At 31.8% G+C, this 25,667-nt stretch overlaps 1 protein-coding gene across 1 annotated transcript; it reads left to right on the plus strand.

The window, feature by feature from the left end:
• Positions 1–3,342: 3,342 nt before the first annotated feature.
• On the plus strand, positions 3,343–22,592 carry LOC146733856 (uncharacterized). The gene is made up of 2 exons (XM_085490803.1): positions 3,343–3,390; positions 19,142–22,592. The coding sequence occupies exon 2, from the start codon at positions 19,157–19,159 to the stop codon at positions 20,354–20,356; it is 1,200 nt and encodes a 399-aa protein (XP_085346929.1). The 5' UTR covers positions 3,343–3,390; positions 19,142–19,156; the 3' UTR covers positions 20,357–22,592.
• Positions 22,593–25,667: the final 3,075 nt, after the last annotated feature.

A 25,667-nucleotide genomic window follows, 5' to 3' on the forward strand; every position in this document is an offset into this window, starting at 1 on the left:
ACAAACGATTGTCATATCTTTCATCAGACGAAAAACACTTTGATCTAGCCGCGCCACCTTACCAGACAGCTCTAAATCAAAGTGGATATGATTATCACCTCAAATTCGAACCCCCCACGGAAAGAAGAAGAACAAACAGACCTCGTAACAACATCCTCTGGTTTAACCCTCCCTTCAGTAAAAATGTCACTAACAGCGTCGGGAGAAGATTCCTCACCCTGGTTGATAAGTGTTTCCAACAGGGAAACAAACTCAGGAAAATTTTCAGCCGTAACACCATCAAATTGAGCTACAGTTGTACGAATAACGTGAAGCAAATAATCTGCAATCAAAACAAACAACAGCTTACAGCGGCCAACACCAATACACCCAGTACCGAGATCAACAGATTATGTAACTGCCGTAAGAAATCTGAATGCCCCTTAGACGGAAATTGTTTACAATCGGCCTTGGTTTACCAAGCTAATATCAGACGGCAAGACAACAACAAGTGTGAAACATATGTGGGACTAACAGGAAATGAATTTAAAACCCGGTACAGAAACCACACAGCATCGCTACGCAACCAATCATTGAGAAACGCAACAGAGCTCAATAAATACGCTTGGTCATTAAAAGACAATAACATCGATTACGACATCAAATGGAGAGTGTTATCGCGTGCTGCACCATACAATACTTCAAGCAAACGTTGCAACTTATGTATTAGAGAGAAATATATTATAATTTTCCAACCACATTACTGTAGTTTAAATAAAAGAAATGAGCTTTTTTCTTCCTGTAGACACAGAGCCAAATCGTTGCTATGCAACAACTAGTTTTAATATCGTAAACACACTCCATTGTTATGCAAATCTGTAGCGCTTATAACGTAGTCTGTTTCGGTGGTTTATTTAATAAAGTCTTAACTCCTGATGAGTGAGGTACTCCATGTATCTTACGAAACAGTACTGTAGAGTGAACTTTACTCATGTAGTCGTGTCTTAATTTCTCTGTCCACGTATGTATATATATATATATATATATATATATATATATATATATATATATATATATATATATTATCAGTAAGCCAATTCTAATCAAACAATACAACAACGTATTCGACATGTTTCCATGGCTACGTAAATGGTGTTTGGCTGAGTATGTACATTCAATATTATTTTATCAAAATGACTTACAACAAACCATGATGATCCTTGTTTCGTCATGTATTTCTGTTATTTTATCTTTAAACACATTGTTTTAGCACCATATATTCATTTGTCACTATAAGACTTATTTTAATAACTTGATTATACATCTGCTAAAGTAGTGCACCATTTACGTTCGACAGGACAGTCCCAAATATTCCGAATTTTACAATGACATGTATGCAATAATATCTACACGTTGTGCATATGTCTTCGACAAGCATTATTCTTAGTAGAACACCGGGAAGTATATCACATCGGAACTAATATCGTACGTTAACGTGTAACAATAAATCCTGACTTGATTCGTGCAATCGCGTTACACGTACCCAGAAGATTTGTGGCAGGGGAAGTGTTGCATTGAAATGCTTGCAGCAAAACGCCCTCTATCAGTGCCTTTATGGGCGCAGGTGTAATGCATTCCATGTGCTGAGATTAATCATGGTGGACAACAGTAATTCAACGGTAGCAGTTGAACGGGAATATATTATTTAATGTGTGATATTGGTTGATTCTTAAACACAAATTATCAAATATATTAAAGAACTGTAAAATGTAATTAATGTAAATTGTAAATTTGTTTTATCTGTAAACTGTAAAAACCTATTTTTTTAACTGTAAATCAAAATTTCATTTTATTTCCTTTAAAAACGTAAAATGCTTTTTTTATTTGCTGTAACCTGTACAAGCGAGCGCCATGCCCACCCTCCTTTCACTCCTATAACAATAGCAATCAGTGGATAGCACACTTACATGTATGATAAATGTGATTATTACCGATATATCCGAAACGACACGAAATTAAATGTTTCGACACTGTTTCGAGCCACCCATTCCACTCCCGTGTACGAATCACACAATGGAAAATAGTCCCGATTATATTGTACCACACCCAGCGTTTATTTGTCATGTTGATGAGTGGCCTATTACTTGTTCTAATTAATCTGTTTATTCTGTTTACTATCACGTGATTCATTCACATTATTAGTCAAGTTGGGATAACTAGTCACGACTTCGCGGATTGACACAGGGGGTGAAAGGGAAAAAATTGTGCTGTAGAGTAGGACAATTCACTGACGATGTGGACACCGTCAATTAAACCGAAAGTCGCTTACTAGTCGCACACTATTACCCCTGAGCAGTGTAACTAGATTATCCCTGTGTGTGTGGCATATACAAATTTGGTTGTTCAGGGTTACTTCAAAGCTGAGTTTGTGCTGTTTTCTTGAAATTAGCTATTTTCACCGGTTCTTCGACTGACGTTCGAACAGAGCTCATAGAAATACATGGTACAGTGGTGCGCGTCTTAGCGGCAATGTGAAACGTCTTGTGATGTAGCTCCGCCCCCGAGGATTTACATGTGAAGTTCGCGTTTCAGAGGTCAGCAGTGAATGACATTGCCGTGAGTACCTTTTAACCTTAGTGCGATCAACAAGTGGCGTTACTGTGAATACCTCATGTATATTGCATACATCATGTGTACCTCTTATTTCAAATGAAAGCAAACGAACGTGCATCACGTAATGCAAACACAGCGAACATATCATATTACCGTGATTTATCAAAATACGAACATTCGAGAGAAAAACTAACCACATCACCAAAAGGTAAATGCACATATCTATTCAGATTGAAACAAAATGTATGGTTGAACGCAGTTTTCTTACTATATCCAATCCACCAACTACAACTAGGTTTAAGCTATCCAATAAACGAAAAAACATTGATCGTTCTAAAACACATGACGAATAGAAGGGGACCAACCGGTCAAAGTTGTAAGAAGTGTTCCAAGCTGCGATCCCTGAGAGAGTATTTAAGTGCAATAATCATGAATAATAATGTCAATATGCCACTATAGAAAGACTTGCTGGCTAAAGACATGTGTTGAGCTTCTAAATCTATATAAATTATCAAAATATATGTTTGTTTTGTTCGGTTGTAAAATCTAGAATATGCAGGGAACAATGAGTCGATCGTTTCAATAGTATGCTCTGCTATCAAGAGACTATGCTTCGCGGAAATTCACACCTTAGACAATAGCCGTTTCCAGGCCGGGGATAGAGGGACAGTGGTAAAATACAACCCATCCATATTTGCTAACAAGTTGTTTGTATTAATCGCCGAAGTCGAAGTGCTTGATTGTGTGGTGTGTGACCGCACGTGGACGTCGATATTGCTACACAGTCCTGACATTCCCGTAAGGACCGTTGTGGACATTGTGTACTATGTTAGTGAACTCTTGTTATCAATAATTGCAAGTTGTCAATAATTGCATAGATTAGTGAATTCTTGTTATCAATAATTACATAGATTAGTGAAGTCTTGTTGTCAATAATTGCATAGATTAGTGAATTCTTGTTATCAATAATTGCATAGATTAGTGAATTCTTGTTGTCAATAATTGCATAGATTAGTGAATTCTTGTTATCAATAATTGCATAGATTAGTGAACTCTTGTTATCAATAATTGCATAGATTAGTGAAGTCTTGCTGTCAATAATTGCATAGATTAGTGAAGTCTTGTTGTCAATAATTGCATAGATTAGTGAATTCTTGTCAATAATTGCATAGCTTAGTGAAGTCTTGTTGTCAATAATTGCATAGATTAGTGAATTCTTGTCAATAATTGCATAGATTAGTGAACTCTTGTTATCAATAATTGCATAGATTAGTGAGCTCTTGTTATCAATAATTGCATAGATTAGTGAACTCTTGTTATCAATAATTGCATAGATTAGTGAAGTCTTGTTATCAATAATTGCATAGATTAGTGAGCTCTTGTTATCAATAATTGCATAGATTAGTGAGCTCTTGTTATCAATAATTGCATAGATTAGTGAACTCTTGTTATCAATAATTGCATAGATTAGTGAAGTCTTGTTATCAATAATTGCATAGATTAGTGAACTCTTGTTATCAATAATTGCATAGATTAGTGAAGTCTTGTTATCAATAATTGCATAGATTAGTGAAGTCTTGTTATCAATAATTGCATAGATTAGTGAGCTCTTGTTATCAATAATTGCATAGATTAGTGAAGTCTTGTTATCAATAATTGCATAGATTAGTGAACTCTTGTTATCAATAATTGCATAGATTAGTGAAGTCTTGTTATCAATAATTGCATAGATTAGTGAACTCTTGTTATCAATAATTGCATAGATTAGTGAACTCTTGTTATCAATAATTGCATAGATTAGTGAACTCTTGTTGTCAATAATTGCATAGATTAGTGAACTCTTCTTATCAATAATTGCATAGATTAGTGAACTCTTGTTATCAATAATTGCATAGATTAGTGAACTCTTGTTATCAATAATTGCATAGATTAGTGAGGTATTGTTATCAATAATTGCATAGATTAGTGAGGTCTTGTTATCAATAATTGCATAGATTAATGAGGTCTTGTTATCAATAATTGCATAGATTAGTGAACTCTTGTTATCAATAATTGCATATATTAGTGAACTCTTGTTATCAATAATTGCATAGATTAGTGAACTCTTGTTATCAATAATTGCATAGATTAGTGAACTCTTGTTATCAATAATTGCATAGATTAGTGAACTCTTGTTGTCAATAATTGCATAGATTAGTGAATTCTTGTTATCAATAATTGCATAGATTAGTGAACTCTTGTTATCAATAATTGCATAGATTAGTGAAGTCTTGTTATCAATAATTGCATAGATTAGTGAAGTCTTGTTATCAATAATTGCATAGATTAGTGAAGTCTTGTTATCAATAATTGCATAGATTAGTGAACTCTTGTTGTCAATAATTGCATAGATTAGTGAACTCTTGTTATCAATAATTGCATAGATTAGTGAACTCTTGTTATCAATAATTGCATAGATTAGTGAACTCTTGTTGTCAATAATTGCATAGATTAGTGAACTCTTGTTATCAATAATTGCATAGATTAGTGAGCTCTTGTTGTCAATAATTGCATAGATTAGTGAACTCTTGTTATCAATAATTGCATAGATTAGTGAACTCTTGTTATCAATAATTGCATAGATTAGTGAAGTCTTGTCAATAATTGCATAGATTAGTGAACTCTTGTTGTCAATAATTGCATAGATTAGTGAACTCTTGTTATCAATAATTGCATAGATTAGTGAAGTCTTGTTATCAATAATTGCATAGATTAGTGAACTCTTGTTGTCAATAATTGCATAGATTAGTGAACTCTTGTTATCAATAATTGCATAGATTAGTGAACTCTTGTTATCAATAATTGCATAAATTAGTGAAGTCTTGTTATCAATAATTGCATAGATTAGTGAACTCTTGTTATCAATAATTGCATAGATTAGTGAGCTCTTGTTATCAATAATTGCATAGATTAGTGAACTCTTGTTATCAATAATTGCATAGATTAGTGAACTCTTGTTATCAATAATTGCATAGATTAGTGAACTCTTGTTATCAATAATTGCATAGATTAGTGAAGTCTTGTTATCAATAATTGCATAGATTAGTGAACTCTTGTTATCAATAATTGCATAGATTAGTGAACTCTTGTTATCAATAATTGCATAGATTAGTGAACTCTTGTTGTCAATAATTGCATAGATTAGTGAACTCTTCTTATCAATAATTGCATAGATTAGTGAACTCTTGTTATCAATAATTGCATAGATTAGTGAACTCTTGTTATCAATAATTGCATAGATTAGTGAAGTCTTGTTATCAATAATTGCATAGATTAGTGAACTCTTGTTATCAATAATTGCATAGATTAGTGAACTCTTGTTATCAATAATTGCATAGATTAGTGAACTCTTGTTGTCAATAATTGCATAGATTAGTGAACTCTTCTTATCAATAATTGCATAGATTAGTGAACTCTTGTTATCAATAATTGCATAGATTAGTGAACTCTTGTTATCAATAATTGCATAGATTAGTGAGGTATTGTTATCAATAATTGCATAGATTAGTGAGGTCTTGTTATCAATAATTGCATAGATTAATGAGGTCTTGTTATCAATAATTGCATAGATTAGTGAATTCTTGTCAATAATTGCATAGCTTAGTGAAGTCTTGTTGTCAATAATTGCATAGATTAGTGAATTCTTGTCAATAATTGCATAGATTAGTGAACTCTTGTTATCAATAATTGCATAGATTAGTGAGCTCTTGTTATCAATAATTGCATAGATTAGTGAACTCTTGTTATCAATAATTGCATAGATTAGTGAAGTCTTGTTATCAATAATTGCATAGATTAGTGAGCTCTTGTTATCAATAATTGCATAGATTAGTGAGCTCTTGTTATCAATAATTGCATAGATTAGTGAACTCTTGTTATCAATAATTGCATAGATTAGTGAAGTCTTGTTATCAATAATTGCATAGATTAGTGAACTCTTGTTATCAATAATTGCATAGATTAGTGAAGTCTTGTTATCAATAATTGCATAGATTAGTGAAGTCTTGTTATCAATAATTGCATAGATTAGTGAGCTCTTGTTATCAATAATTGCATAGATTAGTGAAGTCTTGTTATCAATAATTGCATAGATTAGTGAACTCTTGTTATCAATAATTGCATAGATTAGTGAAGTCTTGTTATCAATAATTGCATAGATTAGTGAACTCTTGTTATCAATAATTGCATAGATTAGTGAACTCTTGTTATCAATAATTGCATAGATTAGTGAACTCTTGTTGTCAATAATTGCATAGATTAGTGAACTCTTCTTATCAATAATTGCATAGATTAGTGAACTCTTGTTATCAATAATTGCATAGATTAGTGAACTCTTGTTATCAATAATTGCATAGATTAGTGAGGTATTGTTATCAATAATTGCATAGATTAGTGAGGTCTTGTTATCAATAATTGCATAGATTAATGAGGTCTTGTTATCAATAATTGCATATATTAGTGAACTCTTGTTATCAATAATTGCATAGATTAGTGAACTCTTGTTATCAATAATTGCATAGATTAGTGAACTCTTGTTATCAATAATTGCATAGATTAGTGAACTCTTGTTGTCAATAATTGCATAGATTAGTGAACTCTTGTTATCAATAATTGCATAGATTAGTGAACTCTTGTTATCAATAATTGCATAGATTAGTGAAGTCTTGTTATCAATAATTGCATAGATTAGTGAAGTCTTGTTATCAATAATTGCATAGATTAGTGAAGTCTTGTTATCAATAATTGCATAGATTAGTGAACTCTTGTTGTCAATAATTGCATAGATTAGTGAACTCTTGTTATCAATAATTGCATAGATTAGTGAACTCTTGTTATCAATAATTGCATAGATTAGTGAACTCTTGTTATCAATAATTGCATATATTAGTGAACTCTTGTTATCAATAATTGCATAGATTAGTGAAGTCTTGTTATCAATAATTGCATAGATTAGTGAACTCTTGTTATCAATAATTGCATAGATTAGTGAACTCTTGTTATCAATAATTGCATAGATTAGTGAACTCTTGTTATCAATAATTGCATAGATTAGTGAACTCTTGTTATCAATAATTGCATAGATTAGTGAACTCTTGTTATCAATAATTGCATAGATTAGTGAACTCTTGTTATCAATAATTGCATATATTAGTGAGCTCTTGTTATCAATAATTGCATAGATTAGTGAGCTCTTGTTATCAATAATTGCATAGATTAGTGAACTCTTGTTATCAATAATTGCATATATTAGTGAGCTCTTGTTATCAATAATTGCATAGATTAGTGAGCTCTTGTTATCCATAATTGCATAGATTAGTGAGCTCTTGTTATCAATAATTGCATAGATTAGTGAACTCTTGTTATCAATAATTGCATAGATTAGTGAAGTCTTGTTATCAATAATTGCATAGATTAGTGAGGTCTTGTTATCAATAATTGCATAGATTAGTGAGGTCTTGTTATCAATAATTGCATAGATTAGTGAACTCTTGTTATCAATAATTGCATAGATTAGTGAAGTCTTGTTATCAATAATTGCATAGATTAGTGAGCTCTTGTTGTCAATAATTGCATAGATTAGTGAACTCTTGTTATCAATAATTGCATAGATTAGTGAACTCTTGTTATCAATAATTGCATAGATTAGTGAAGTCTTGTCAATAATTGCATAGATTAGTGAACTCTTGTTGTCAATAATTGCATAGATTAGTGAACTCTTGTTATCAATAATTGCATAGATTAGTGAAGTCTTGTTATCAATAATTGCATATAATAGTGAGCTCTTGTCAATAATTGCATAGATTAGTGAACTCTTGTTATCAATAATTGCATAGATTAGTGAGCTCTTGTTATCAATAATTGCATAGATTAGTGAAGTCTTGTTATCAATAATTGCATAGATTAGTGAGCTCTTGTTGTCAATAATTGCATAGATTAGTGAACTCTTGTTATCAATAATTGCATAGATTAGTGAAGTCTTGTTGTCAATAATTGCATAGATTAGTGAACTCTTGTTATCAATAATTGCATAGATTAGTGAGCTCTTGTTGTCAATAATTGCATAGATTAGTGAACTCTTGTTATCAATAATTGCATAGATTAGTGAACTCTTGTTATCAATAATTGCATAGATTAGTGAAGTCTTGTCAATAATTGCATAGATTAGTGAACTCTTGTTGTCAATAATTGCATAGATTAGTGAACTCTTGTTATCAATAATTGCATAGATTAGTGAAGTCTTGTTATCAATAATTGCATAGATTAGTGAACTCTTGTTATCAATAATTGCATAGATTAGTGAGCTCTTGTTATCAATAATTGCATAAATTAGTGAAGTCTTGTTATCAATAATTGCATAGATTAGTGAACTCTTGTTATCAATAATTGCATAGATTAGTGAGCTCTTGTTACCAATAATTGCATAGATTAGTGAACTCTTGTTATCAATAATTGCATAGATTAGTGAACTCTTGTTATCAATAATTGCATAGATTAGTGAACTCTTGTTATCAATAATTGCATAGATTAGTGAGCTCTTGTTATCAATAATTGCATAGATTAGTGAACTCTTGTTATCAATAATTGCATAGATTAGTTAGCTCTTGTTATCAATAATTGCATAGATTAGTGAAGTCTTGTTATCAATAATTGCATAGATTAGTGAAGTCTTGTTATCAATAATTGCATAGATTAGTGAAGTCTTGTTGTCAATAATTGCATAGATTAGTGAAGTCTTGTTGTCAATAATTGAATAGATTAGTGAGCTCTTGTTATCAATAATTGCATAGATTAGTGAAGTCTTGTTATCAATAATTGCATAGATTAGTGAGCTCTTGTTGTCAATAATTGCATAGATTAGTGAACTCTTGTTATCAATAATTGCATAGATTAGTGAACTCTTGTTATCAATAATTGCATAGATTAGTGAACTCTTGTTATCAATAATTGCATAGATTAGTGAAGTCTTGTTATCAATAATTGCATAGATTAATGAACTCTTGTTATCAATAATTGCATAGATTAGTGAACTCTTGTTATCAATAATTGCATAGATTAGTGAGCTCTTGTTATCAATAATTGCATAGATTAGTGAACTCTTGTTATCAATAATTGCATAGATTAGTGAGCTCTTGTTATCAATAATTGCATAGATTAGTGAAGTCTTGTTATCAATAATTGCATAGATTAGTGAAGTCTTGTTATCAATAATTGCATAGATTAGTGAGCTCTTGTTATCAATAATTGCATAGATTAGTGAAGTCTTGTTATCAATAATTGCATAGATTAGTGAGCTTCTGTTATCAATAATTGCATAGATTAGTGAACTCTTGTTATCAATAATTGCATAGATTAGTGAGCTCTTGTTATCAATAATTGCATAGATTAGTGAAGTCTTGTTATCAATAATTGCATAGATTAGTGAAGTCTTGTTATCAATAATTGCATAGATTAGTGAGCTCTTGTTATCAATAATTGCATAGATTAGTGAAGTCTTGTTATCAATAATTGCATAGATTAGTGAGCTTCTGTTATCAATAATTGCATAGATTAGTGAACTCTTGTTATCAATAATTGCATAGATTAGTGAACTCTTGTTGTCAATAATTGCATAGATTAGTGAACTCTTCTTATCAATAATTGCATAGATTAGTGAACTCTTGTTGTCAATAATTGCATAGATTAGTGAACTCTTGTTATCAATAATTGCATAGATTAGTGAGCTCTTGTTGTCAATAATTGCATAGATTAGTGAACTCTTGTTATCAATAATTGCATAGATTAGTGAACTCTTGTTATCAATAATTGCATAGATTAGTGAAGTCTTGTCAATAATTGCATAGATTAGTGAACTCTTGTTGTCAATAATTGCATAGATTAGTGAACTCTTGTTATCAATAATTGCATAGATTAGTGAAGTCTTGTTATCAATAATTGCATAGATTAGTGAACTCTTGTTATCAATAATTGCATAGATTAGTGAGCTCTTGTTATCAATAATTGCATAAATTAGTGAAGTCTTGTTATCAATAATTGCATAGATTAGTGAACTCTTGTTATCAATAATTGCATAGATTAGTGAGCTCTTGTTATCAATAATTGCATAGATTAGTGAACTCTTGTTATCAATAATTGCATAGATTAGTGAACTCTTGTTATCAATAATTGCATAGATTAGTGAACTCTTGTTATCAATAATTGCATAGATTAGTGAAGTCTTGTTATCAATAATTGCATAGATTAGTGAACTCTTGTTATCAATAATTGCATAGATTAGTGAACTCTTGTTATCAATAATTGCATAGATTAGTGAACTCTTGTTGTCAATAATTGCATAGATTAGTGAACTCTTCTTATCAATAATTGCATAGATTAGTGAACTCTTGTTATCAATAATTGCATAGATTAGTGAACTCTTGTTATCAATAATTGCATAGATTAGTGAAGTCTTGTTATCAATAATTGCATAGATTAGTGAACTCTTGTTATCAATAATTGCATAGATTAGTGAACTCTTGTTATCAATAATTGCATAGATTAGTGAACTCTTGTTGTCAATAATTGCATAGATTAGTGAACTCTTCTTATCAATAATTGCATAGATTAGTGAACTCTTGTTATCAATAATTGCATAGATTAGTGAACTCTTGTTATCAATAATTGCATAGATTAGTGAGGTATTGTTATCAATAATTGCATAGATTAGTGAGGTCTTGTTATCAATAATTGCATAGATTAATGAGGTCTTGTTATCAATAATTGCATAGATTAGTGAATTCTTGTCAATAATTGCATAGCTTAGTGAAGTCTTGTTGTCAATAATTGCATAGATTAGTGAATTCTTGTCAATAATTGCATAGATTAGTGAACTCTTGTTATCAATAATTGCATAGATTAGTGAGCTCTTGTTATCAATAATTGCATAGATTAGTGAACTCTTGTTATCAATAATTGCATAGATTAGTGAAGTCTTGTTATCAATAATTGCATAGATTAGTGAGCTCTTGTTATCAATAATTGCATAGATTAGTGAGCTCTTGTTATCAATAATTGCATAGATTAGTGAACTCTTGTTATCAATAATTGCATAGATTAGTGAAGTCTTGTTATCAATAATTGCATAGATTAGTGAACTCTTGTTATCAATAATTGCATAGATTAGTGAAGTCCTGTTATCAATAATTGCATAGATTAGTGAAGTCTTGTTATCAATAATTGCATAGATTAGTGAGCTCTTGTTATCAATAATTGCATAGATTAGTGAAGTCTTGTTATCAATAATTGCATAGATTAGTGAACTCTTGTTATCAATAATTGCATAGATTAGTGAAGTCTTGTTATCAATAATTGCATAGATTAGTGAACTCTTGTTATCAATAATTGCATAGATTGGTGAACTCTTGTTATCAATAATTGCATAGATTAGTGAACTCTTGTTGTCAATAATTGCATAGATTAGTGAACTCTTCTTATCAATAATTGCATAGATTAGTGAACTCTTGTTATCAATAATTGCATAGATTAGTGAACTCTTGTTATCAATAATTGCATAGATTAGTGAGGTATTGTTATCAATAATTGCATAGATTAGTGAGGTCTTGTTATCAATAATTGCATAGATTAATGAGGTCTTGTTATCAATAATTGCATATATTAGTGAACTCTTGTTATCAATAATTGCATAGATTAGTGAACTCTTGTTATCAATAATTGCATAGATTAGTGAACTCTTGTTATCAATAATTGCATAGATTAGTGAACTCTTGTTGTCAATAATTGCATAGATTAGTGAACTCTTGTTATCAATAATTGCATAGATTAGTGAACTCTTGTTATCAATAATTGCATAGATTAGTGAAGTCTTGTTATCAATAATTGCATAGATTAGTGAAGTCTTGTTATCAATAATTGCATAGATTAGTGAAGTCTTGTTATCAATAATTGCATAGATTAGTGAACTCTTGTTGTCAATAATTGCATAGATTAGTGAACTCTTGTTATCAATAATTGCATAGATTAGTGAACTCTTGTTATCAATAATTGCATAGATTAGTGAACTCTTGTTATCAATAATTGCATATATTAGTGAACTCTTGTTATCAATAATTGCATAGATTAGTGAAGTCTTGTTATCAATAATTGCATAGATTAGTGAACTCTTGTTATCAATAATTGCATAGATTAGTGAACTCTTGTTATCAATAATTGCATAGATTAGTGAACTCTTGTTATCAATAATTGCATAGATTAGTGAACTCTTGTTATCAATAATTGCATAGATTAGTGAACTCTTGTTATCAATAATTGCATAGATTAGTGAACTCTTGTTATCAATAATTGCATATATTAGTGAGCTCTTGTTATCAATAATTGCATAGATTAGTGAGCTCTTGTTATCAATAATTGCATAGATTAGTGAACTCTTGTTATCAATAATTGCATATATTAGTGAGCTCTTGTTATCAATAATTGCATAGATTAGTGAGCTCTTGTTATCCATAATTGCATAGATTAGTGAGCTCTTGTTATCAATAATTGCATAGATTAGTGAACTCTTGTTATCAATAATTGCATAGATTAGTGAAGTCTTGTTATCAATAATTGCATAGATTAGTGAGGTCTTGTTATCAATAATTGCATAGATTAGTGAGGTCTTGTTATCAATAATTGCATAGATTAGTGAACTCTTGTTATCAATAATTGCATAGATTAGTGAAGTCTTGTTATCAATAATTGCATAGATTAGTGAGCTCTTGTTGTCAATAATTGCATAGATTAGTGAACTCTTGTTATCAATAATTGCATAGATTAGTGAACTCTTGTTATCAATAATTGCATAGATTAGTGAAGTCTTGTCAATAATTGCATAGATTAGTGAACTCTTGTTGTCAATAATTGCATAGATTAGTGAACTCTTGTTATCAATAATTGCATAGATTAGTGAAGTCTTGTTATCAATAATTGCATAGAATAGTGAGCTCTTGTCAATAATTGCATAGATTAGTGAACTCTTGTTATCAATAATTGCATAGATTAGTGAGCTCTTGTTATCAATAATTGCATAGATTAGTGAAGTCTTGTTATCAATAATTGCATAGATTAGTGAGCTCTTGTTGTCAATAATTGCATAGATTAGTGAACTCTTGTTATCAATAATTGCATAGATTAGTGAAGTCTTGTTGTCAATAATTGCATAGATTAGTGAACTCTTGTTATCAATAATTGCATAGATTAGTGAGCTCTTGTTGTCAATAATTGCATAGATTAGTGAACTCTTGTTATCAATAATTGCATAGATTAGTGAACTCTTGTTATCAATAATTGCATAGATTAGTGAAGTCTTGTCAATAATTGCATAGATTAGTGAACTCTTGTTGTCAATAATTGCATAGATTAGTGATCTCTTGTTATCAATAATTGCATAGATTAGTGAAGTCTTGTTATCAATAATTGCATAGATTAGTGAACTCTTGTTATCAATAATTGCATAGATTAGTGAGCTCTTGTTATCAATAATTGCATAAATTAGTGAAGTCTTGTTATCAATAATTGCATAGATTAGTGAACTCTTGTTATCAATAATTGCATAGATTAGTGAGCTCTTGTTACCAATAATTGCATAGATTAGTGAACTCTTGTTATCAATAATTGCATAGATTAGTGAACTCTTGTTATCAATAATTGCATAGATTAGTGAACTCTTGTTATCAATAATTGCATAGATTAGTGAGCTCTTGTTATCAATAATTGCATAGATTAGTGAACTCTTGTTATCAATAATTGCATAGATTAGTTAGCTCTTGTTATCAATAATTGCATAGATTAGTGAAGTCTTGTTATCAATAATTTCATAGATTAGTGAAGTCTTGTTATCAATAATTGCATAGATTAGTGAAGTCTTGTTGTCAATAATTGCATAGATTAGTGAAGTCTTGTTGTCAATAATTGAATAGATTAGTGAGCTCTTGTTATCAATAATTGCATAGATTAGTGAAGTCTTGTTATCAATAATTGCATAGATTAGTGAGCTCTTGTTGTCAATAATTGCATAGATTAGTGAACTCTTGTTATCAATAATTGCATAGATTAGTGAACTCTTGTTATCAATAATTGCATAGATTAGTGAACTCTTGTTATCAATAATTGCATAGATTAGTGAAGTCTTGTTATCAATAATTGCATAGATTAATGAACTCTTGTTATCAATAATTGCATAGATTAGTGAACTCTTGTTATCAATAATTGCATAGATTAGTGAGCTCTTGTTATCAATAATTGCATAGATTAGTGAACTCTTGTTATCAATAATTGCATAGATTAGTGAGCTCTTGTTATCAATAATTGCATAGATTAGTGAAGTCTTGTTATCAATAATTGCATAGATTAGTGAAGTCTTGTTATCAATAATTGCATAGATTAGTGAGCTCTTGTTATCAATAATTGCATAGATTAGTGAAGTCTTGTTATCAATAATTGCATAGATTAGTGAGCTTCTGTTATCAATAATTGCATAGATTAGTGAACTCTTGTTATCAATAATTGCATAGATTAGTGAACTCTTGTTATCAATAATTGCATAGATTAGTGAACTCTTGTTATCAATAATTGCATAGATTAGTGAAGTCTTGTTATCAATAATTGCATAGATTAGTGAACTCTTGTTATCAATAATTGCATAGATTAGTGAAGTCTTGTCAATAATTGCATAGATTAGTGAACTCTTGTTGTCAATAATTGCATAGATTAGTGAACTCTTGTTATCAATAATTGCATAGATTAGTGAAGTCTTGTTATCAATAATTGCATAGATTAGTGAACTCTTGTTATCAATAATTGCATAGATTAGTGAGCTCTTGTTATCAATAATTGCATAGATTAGTGAACTCTTGTTATCAATAATTGCATAGATTAGTGAACTCTTGTTATCAATAATTGCATAGATTAGTGAGCTCTTGTTATCAATAATTGCATAGATTAGTGAACTCTTGTTATCAATAATTGCATAGATTAGTGAACTCTTGTTATCAATAATTGCATAGATTAGTGAACTCTTGTTATCAATAATTGCATAGATTAGTGAACTCTTGTTATCAATAATTGCATAGATTAGTGAGCTCTTGTTATCAATAATTGCATAGATTAGTGAAGTCTTGTTATCAATAATTGCATAGATTAGTGAAGTCTTGTTATCAATAATTGCATAGATTAGTGAAGTCTTGTTGTCAATAATTGCATAGATTAGTGAAGTCTTGTTGTCAATAATTGCATAGATTAGTGAGCTCTTGTTATCAATAATTGCATAGATTAGTGAAGTCTTGTTATCAATAATTGCATAGATTAGTGAGCTCTTGTTGTCAATAATTGCATAGATTAGTGAACTCTTGTTATCAATAATTGCATAGATTAGTGAACTCTTGTTATCAATAATTGCATAGATTAGTGAACTCTTGTTATCAATAATTGCATAGATTAGTGAAGTCTTGTTGTCAATAATTGCATAGATTAGTGAGCTCTTGTTATCAATAATTGCATAGATTAGTGAACTCTTGTTATTAATAATTGCATAGATTAGTGAAGTCTTGTTATCAATAATTGCATAGATTAGTGAGCTCTTGTTGTCAATAATTGCATAGATTAGTGAACTCTTGTTATCAATAATTGCATAGATTAGTGAGCTCTTGTTATCAATAATTGCATAGATTAGTGAGCTCTTGTTATCAATAATTGCATAGATTAGTGAGCTCTTGTTATCAATAATTGCATAGATTAGTGAAGTCTTGTTATCAATAATTGCATAGATTAGTGAGCTCTTGTTATCAATAATTGCATAGATTAGTGAAGTCTTGTTATCAATAATTGCATAGATTAGTGAAGTCTTGTTATCAATAATTGCATAGATTAGTGAACTCTTGTTATCAATAATTGCATAGATTAGTGAACTCTTGTTATCAATAATTGCATAGATTAGTGAGCTCTTGTTATCAATAATTGCATAGATTAGTGAACTCTTGTTATCAATAATTGCATAGATTAGTGAACTCTTGTTATCAATAATTGCATAGATTAGTGAAGTCTTGTTATCAATAATTGCATAGATTAGTGAACTCTTGTTATCAATAATTGCATAGATTAGTGAACTCTTGTTATCAATAATTGCATAGATTAGTGAGCTCTTGTTATCAATAATTGCATAGATTGGGGAAGTCTTGTTATCAATAATTGCATAGATTAATGAACTCTTGTTGTCAATAATTGCATAGATTAGTGAAGTCTTGTTATCAATAATTGCATAGATTAGTGAAGTCTTGTTATCAATAATTGCATAGATTAGTGAACTCTTGTTATCAATAATTGCATAGATTAGTGAGCTCTTGTTATCAATAATTGCATAGATTAGTGAACTCTTGTTGTCAATAATTGCATAGATTAGTGAACTCTTGTTATCAATAATTGCATAGATTAGTGAGCTCTTGTTATCAATAATTGCATAGATTAGTGAACTCTTGTTATCAATAATTGCATAGATTAGTGAACTCTTGTTATCAATAATTGCATAGATTAGTGAACTCTTGTTATCAATAATTGCATAGATTAGTGAAGTCTTGTTAATAATTGCATAGATTAGTGAACTCTTGTTATCAATAATTGCATAGATTAGTGAGCTCTTGTTATCAATTGCATAGATTAGTGAACTCTTGTTATCAATAATTGCATAGATTAGTGAAGTCTTGTTATCAATAATTGCATAGATTAGTGAGCTCTTGTTATCAATAATTGCATAGATTAGTGAACTCTTTTTGTCAATAATTGCATAGATTAGTGAACTCTTGTTATCAATAATTGCATAGATTAGTGAGCTCTTGTTATCAATAATTGCATAGATTAGTGAACTCTTGTTGTCAATAATTGCATATATTAGTGAACTCTTGTTGTCAATAATTGATATTTAGTTTACTCTTGTTTACTGTTGGCTGTTGTTTATAATTGTGCATTATTGCAAACTAAAGTGTATGTTGAGGTTGCCCATAGTATCACCCTGTACAGGAATCCGTTTTCCCCATTTACATGCAAGGTTGAATAAATGCTAGTGACCTTTGACATATATCATATTACTCTCGTTCTTGGCCAATCATTGTGGTGTGTTACGCTTCATTGCATTAATTTAGTTATCCAAATATCACATCGGTCGCCCTGTGCTACGTTTCTAAATTAATTTGGGAACTAGTGTCTTTTGTCAACCTACCTTACAACTTATGTGGGTCACATTGTTTTCACATTGTGCATCTCAAATAGCAGACACGTATTACTTGCCAATGCTTTTTGTTTGAACTTGAAGGTTAATTTTAAGTTTTTAAAACTGTTTTAATATGCCTCCAATACATCTCTCAGCACACAGGGGTTCTTTCTAAGCTTTCTTTGATTATTGTTATTCTTCCTGGAAAATTGTGCGCAAGTTTCCTTTTTCTGCTGTATGTAAAGTTTTTTTTTTTTTTTTTTTTTTGGAGTGGCGGGGTTCAATTTGTAGTTGTGCCTCATTTTATTAGAATGTGAAGTGGACAAAGAGGTATTGTATTCTTCGTGAATATATGAGTAGTATTTATGGCTACGCAACAAACAGCTGAGTTTTGCTGAAAATGTACACATCGCAGTGTGTTTGAGACAAGAATGTGTTCATGAACAATATTGCAACAATAATAAACAATAAGTTTGATGGCTTTGTCTGCGCCATTGTGGTGGGAGGCAGTGTGCTATATTTTGAGTATGTGCGGTGTCACACGCAACATAATATTATTGTAATTGGTATAGTACAGGTGTGATGGTTCAAATACCAAAATGGCAACAGTAACAAAAAGACTTCCCTGGCGGCGATGATAACATACGAACACGGAGCCAACAGATGAGGTTTCAACTGGTACTGGTATTATTATACTCTGTAAACATCAAGTACAATAACGCGGTAAAACTCCACTACTCCAATAACTAGATACTTAAACTCCAATACAATTCAACGAGATCTCCGATCTGATCTCAGTGCTGAACAACTCCCCTATATATACCCCCACTGTCTATAAATAGACCATTACATCAGCATACATAATGAGTCTGGAACTTAGTACAAATTTCTAGAATGTTCCATTACCTTCTATTGCCTCCTACAGTGTTCTATTACCTATTCAACCAGTTTCTAAAAAAAAAACTAGAATATTCCACCCAGACACAGTACGGTTCTAGAACATTCTCAGTGACACGGAAGTGGTAAATAAGTCGTATGCGACATGCGGTTGTGAAAGTTGTGAATATAGTATCGACATGTCCCTTATCCGCCTCTATTGTTACAAGTGTTACATGGCGTGGCAAGGCTGCATTGTTGATGACATTTTTTTTATTTGATTTTTTATCGTCAATGACATGCATGTAAACATCCTTTCATGTATGTGAGCAACATACACTTTTCATCATCACTTTTTGTATTGTGGATAACATCATTATCTATTCTTTGTTTTGTTTTCAGAAAGCTACATTTAATATGAAGAGTGTTACTAAGCTAAGCAAGCAAGCGGTACGTGTGGTTGCCATAGTAATTGTTTTGATGTCAACATTATTTCTGGTACGAACTAGAATGTGTAATATTATAAACCATGATGGTCTCCAGCACAAAAACTTTGCAGATGTCCATTTTTACAATGTACCAGTTCAGCAACAGAACAAGACGATAATGTGCACAACAAACACAACAAAAACAACATGTCCTCAAATTTCCACTTGTGGGGCAGCCTTGGAAGTGTATGATACCACGATGGCAAAACAAGGTCACAAGTGGTGGTACTGTCCGAAAATTCATGACATTCTGTGGGCATGCTTAAAACCATCAAGGGAAGGTAGATTACCGCTACCTAATTTCTATCTTGAGAACAAACCAGATCGTCAAGAATACCTCAAAGCAAATTTAGCTTTCATACACATACCAAAATGTGGGGGTACATCAGTGAATAATCTCGTGTATGATGCTGCGCATTCGCGTAATGTGAAAGACATAAGACATTGTGATCAGTTTAGACAACTAGCTTATGACATAGGACTAACTAAATCACGAATATTTATGGTGTCAAAGCGAGTGTACGGTCTTCATGAATTCGCTACTCCAAATCGACCATTTCTTTATTTTGTTTGGTTTCGCAATCCTTTGAAAAGATTTGAATCACAATTTTACTATTTGAAGAATTTTCCCAATGAGTATAGAAATATTATTAAAAATAAAACCTTGACAGAATTCCTGCAAAAACATGAAGGACAGTGTTTACACTACTTTGACAACTTTGCTGTGCGTCTACTACAATTTGGTGATCATCGTGAAATTGATGATTCATATGAAATGCGAGATGGGAGTTCCTTACCTGGCTTTGCACAAGCACCCTTAGTAACCGAGGAACACTTTTTATCAGCGAAACGCAATCTGCTGAACAATATTGGATTTGTGGGAATATTAGAAGACTTCGAAACATCACAAAAAATGTTGTGTTTTCTATTAGAGTTGAAATGTCCAGATGTCCCAATTTACAAAAACAAAAACGAAAAAAAAGTACATAAACAGCTGAGTGAGTACGAAATCCAAGAAATTGTGAAACGAAATGAATGGGATCTAAAACTATACCAAATAGCACTCGATATCTATGAAAAACAGAAAATTAAGTATTTAGGTATGAAAAACAGAAAATTAAGTATTTAGGTATGAAATAATGAATCGTTTTTTTTTATTCATACTTTGAAGTTGTCTTCCCTTCAATATATTCTTGTTATGTGACAATTATTAATTTGTGGCCTAACAAATCATGTTTAGATAGTTTCACACAATGTTATTGTATCCAAATTTTGGTTGGTAATATAAACCAAACATGAGTAAAATATCAAGTTTCAATGATGTTTGCAAATGAAGAATTCTCTTCGATTTTTTAATTCTTGTTCAGGCGCAGTCTGAAGGGGGCTAATTGAGGCTAAGGTATGTGACATTTTCTCAGAAATTCTGCAGCAGATGAACAACTTTACAAGTTCTCTGCATTTTTTTTTCGAATTTGACTATCTGCAATCTGAAAACCCCTTAAACCACTGCACATACCCAGTTACGGTAAGTTCTAAAAATAGAAAGAGATTCATAAATCAGTCATGAATTCAATGATGTGGGTTTGGGATGAGTGTATGCGTGATCTGAAAGTCTGACTGTGTGTACATGTTATGAACAGAAAATACAATTGTCATCAAATCAGATAGACCTGTGGAAAATTGTGGCAAAAATATATCACTGAAAATATTTATAAATTATATGAATTAAGAGACAACATGCTTTGTCAGAAAACTGAATCCCAATCTTTTAAATTCATACCATATGTGTATTTTTTTAATCAAACTAACTTTCAATTATAATCTCAATGTGTTTCTTTCATTTGTGCATATCCCTTGGAAAATTTTACAGGATCATCAAGTCAATTTATAGTAGCACTAAATATTGTGTTAAATTAAATCTTAGTGTAACGCCATATTTCGTTTCACATCGAGGAGTAAAACAAGGCTGCAATCTCAGCCCAAGTTTATTTAATATCTTTGTGAATGATATTTGTGACAAAGTTAAAGGGGCACCTTCCAGTTAAGCTTAATTTCACAACAAATTTACTTTCTGGATTAAAATAACAATGGATAACAAAAGATAGATTAACATTGTAAACAACATAAACAATAGTGTTCCATGATTTTTTGGTGCAATCCATGGGATTGAGCGGTTCCCCTTTAATAATTGTGTTAATAACTGTTGACATGCCGATGACCTGTTACTTCAATCAACCAGTCATGAAAGGTTACAGTTAACTATTTGGGAATTATCTTTGATTGTAATGGGAAGTTTGATGTGGGTATTGCTCAGTTATATGACAAATCACGCACTTTTCAAGATTTACAGAATGTTATGAGATAACAATGATTGTTACTCTGTGCGGTTAGCAGGTAAATTATTTGACACATTAGTAAAACCAATTATGCTTTACAGTTCCGATATCTGGGGTAGTTTTATGTTCAATTTATTTCATGGCACAGGAAATAACAGACTTGTAATTACCAATGACAAGTTTCTTTTCAGATTATTTAGTGATAAAATGCTTATTGAGAAATTGCATATTAATTTTTGCAAACAAGTCTTGGGAGTAAACACAAAAGCTTCAAATAATGCTTGCAGTGGGGAATTGGGTATATCCAATTATTATCAATGCCTGTACTACAGTTATGAGTTATTTTCAAAGATTGCATTGTAAGAAAACAAGCAATTCTATTTTAGAAGTCGCTTTTAACTTTAGCAAGTCTAGTAGTTGTGATTCATGGTACATCTATGTCAAACAACTATTACAAGTTACACAGCTTACAGTTGATGACCTTAATCAGAATGACTTTGGTGAGATGTTCAAAGAAAAAATGGAAAACATTTACCTTAAGTTAGTAAATGGAAGAAGGAAATCAACAAAACAGATAATAACAAACTTTGAACTTATAGCACTTTTAAATCTTGTATTAAATTTGAACAATATTTAGAAAACATAATATATATACCAGTCGAAAAAGGTCGACCTAGAGGCATTAAAAGAGAAGACAGATTCTGTCATCTGTGTAACTGTAATGAAGTTGGTGATAAAAAACATTAACTTTTCAGATGTAACCATAACAAAATTAGGGAATTAAGAAATTCATTATTTACAGCAATCTATGTTTATGCCCCTAACCTACAATAATTTGTTAGAGATGATATTTTTGTTTTGATTTTTTTTAGGTTCTGATTTTTTTATTTGTAGTAGTCTAGCAAAATTAGTTTTTCATGTTTTAGAATTGTTTTAGCTTATTTTGTTTGTGTTATTTTGGACTTTACACTAAGCTCTGTATTGTGTACCGGTACTGCCAAATAAAATATTCTAACCTATCCTATCCTATTTTACCTTGGAAGGTCTGATTTATTCTGTATTTTCCTAAGTCAGTGTTACCGTCAAATCTGTATTAGAAGCCAGAGCTTCCATTGTTGCATTGTTTCATTTCTAATGCAGATTTTACAGTCAAACATTTAAATAAGTATTTTTTTATAACAGTTAATGATTGCTTGAATAAATCATTGTGTAGTTGAATCATGTTTACTGAATCAACGAATCTGAAGGTGATGAATCCACAGGCAACACTTGCACGACTTCGAGTACTGTGTAATATGTTTTCTTTGTCCCACAATGACATTGGGTCTGTGGCCACGCACGGATTTAGGAGGAGCTGTGCCAGGTGCCCCCCCCCCCCCAGCCTGCAAAAATAAAATTGACAAACGCAGCCCACCTTCGTTGACGTCAATAGGAGCCCCCCCCCACCCCCCAATTTGAAGTAATTCATCAATTATTAAGAGTTAAATCCAGGAGTGTTTACCAAGGTAGGTTTTTTATTGTCATATCAAATACTAAGGTGACAATGCAGTGTAGGTAGCAACCATTCACATTGATTTATTAGCTGTAGAACCGACAAGCCTGTTTTTTCATTGCTTTCAATCAAAGAACCCAATTTCTAAAGGGCCCCCTAGTTACCTTGTCAATGACTATTGAGTTTTTAGCTTAATTACCACCTAGTTTGACTAGTCTTTCGTGAATGTTTTAGAAATGGCCGTGCTTGTCAATAGCCAACGCACTCCACGTGATAATAGCTTTTGACACGCCCTGAACGTTTGTTGTGTGTTTAGGTGTTTTCAGCGTAGAGGAAATAAATGTACAACTACAAGATGTAATGCAGTACAGTTCAAATATACGGCACGCATCCGCGAGATATATGGGTCTCATATAAACAAAGATGGTGACTTTGACTGCTGCACAGATAAACGAGTACTGACTGAGACGTTACCAAGATATTTTTTTAGGTGATAGGAAGGTGTCGAAGGAGTCACTGGCGGTAATTAGTGCAAGTCGCGCCCAGGTTAAATCTTTCCCTTGTGATTTCAATTAGAAAAGCACATTGGATTGTGGGAAAATCAATGTTTATCACACAAATGTCGCACATGCGCAGCACGACGACCACCACCCTTTAATTAAGATGTCATCCAGATTTTATACTTCAAAAAATGAAAACTGCACTAAAGCAACCATGTACGTGAGAGCAGTGAGGTCACAAGGTGAAACTGCATGAATATTATATAGATGCTAAATTGTTACTGACATCGTATTTTACAGTATAATGTTATTTTACTGGTTCTACTGATATTGTAATAACATTCAATAAACATTTAGATTCATTACAAAGCAAGTTAGAAATCAGTATGTGCATTATATAGTCAGTATGTACCTATGTACAGGTTTTATTAACGCATGGATTTGCATTTATTTCGGATTATATAGGCCGTCCCTGGGTAGCTTAGATTAACTATATATTTATAGATAACTGTTTTAAAATATTGTACAAGCCCCCCCCCCCCCCCCCAGTTTGCACTATTCGCAATCAATTGTGATGTGAAATAGACATGTCCCAGTGTGAGAATAAATTCTAACTTAATTCATACAATCTAGTTATATTATATTAACTAGTTTAAGGCATTTTAATAAGGTAATATCGAAACAATGAATATTTTGTCACAATTGCAATTTGTAATATATTAGGCTGTGTCGGAGAGTCTCCCAGGCGCCAACTGCATGTGTCACAGAGTACTCAGGCTACTGATTAATATCAATATTCATCACATTTCAACATGAATTTGGGGGTTTACAGTTGGGTCTGAATGATCAAATCATGTTTATTAAAGTTTTTTAATGGATTTGATGTTTTGGGTGATAGCAATCCTGCAAAAACCTTAACATACATCTCTGATTAGATTGAACGCGTGGGCTTTTGTATGTGATATCGCGTTCTACCACATTAACTCAACGTGTTAAAGGGGAACCGCTCAATCCCATGGATTGCACCAAAGAATCATGGGACACTATTGTTTATGTTGTTTACAAAGTTAATCTATATTTTGTTATCCATTATAATTTCAATCCAGAAAGTAAATTTGTTGTGAGATTAGGCTTAACTGGAAGTGCCCCTTTAACTAAACTATAACATGCATCTCCAATCAAGATTGAGATGTCGTCCATGTCATCCCGTCTACCACAGTCCTGTGCGTCTACATTGGTGCTATTACTGTCAGACTTGTTGAATGTATGTTGTATGTTCAGAGGCGGATCTAGGATTCTGGAATAGGGGGGGGGAGCGATAAGTTGACCGAAGGCCTAGTTCGTGAGCGCCGATGGCGCGAAGCCCTTGCGGGGGGGGGGGGGGGGGGTAAAAATAGGGGGGCCGAGGCCCCCTCGGCCCCCTCTAAATCCGCCACTGATATTGACCTCATTGGAAGAAAACCATTTGTAGCAAATTCGCAGTGTTGAGTCATATTACTTGCGTTCTCTATGTCTCGTCACTGCCAAATTATGCTGTATTATTAATTTTACTGTCATCCATCAATCAAGTTAATGCCTAGACGGCTGGGTCTCGGTGCTATACATATTTCATGTGAAGGTTCCGAGATCAAATTAAACCAACTTTCATCTCAGCGACAGTCTTGTCGTAATTAAATATGCAATGATTAGTATGTATATATCAAGATGTTGGAATTAACATCAATTTGACTTTCCCTCCAGGAAAACTAAGATCAGCAAACTTAAAGGGGAGTAGAGGTCTGGCTTTTGACACTCTGTACATGAAATTTGAGATCTAAGAATGAATTCTGTCGATAAAAACAACTTGTATGTGCTGCGAAATGCCCTAAATATCGGGTATAAAACGGGCCGTGAAGCAGACGACAAACGTCCGCTTTGCCTTGGCATAATTTCGCCTCAAGAGGGCCAGTCAATGATGTCATCAGTGAACACTGATAATTCCCATAATTCCCAATTCAATCCCATAGAAATGCTACTATGAAAGACCTTGTTAACTGACAATTTAAAAGTTGAACAATGGAAAGGTGTTGTGCGTATGAATGCCATAACGATTCATGTTAAGTTTCTTGAAAT

This window comes from Saccoglossus kowalevskii, chromosome 15 (assembly GCF_978046115.1).
Source record: "Saccoglossus kowalevskii chromosome 15, keSacKowa6.1, whole genome shotgun sequence".
NCBI lineage: Eukaryota > Metazoa > Hemichordata > Enteropneusta > Harrimaniidae > Saccoglossus > Saccoglossus kowalevskii.

Excerpts from the sequence above, each read along its gene's own strand:
- LOC146733856 (XM_085490803.1), top strand. The coding sequence starts at position 19,157 with ATGAAGAGTGTTACTAAGCTAAGCAAGCAAGCGGTACGTGTGGTTGCC.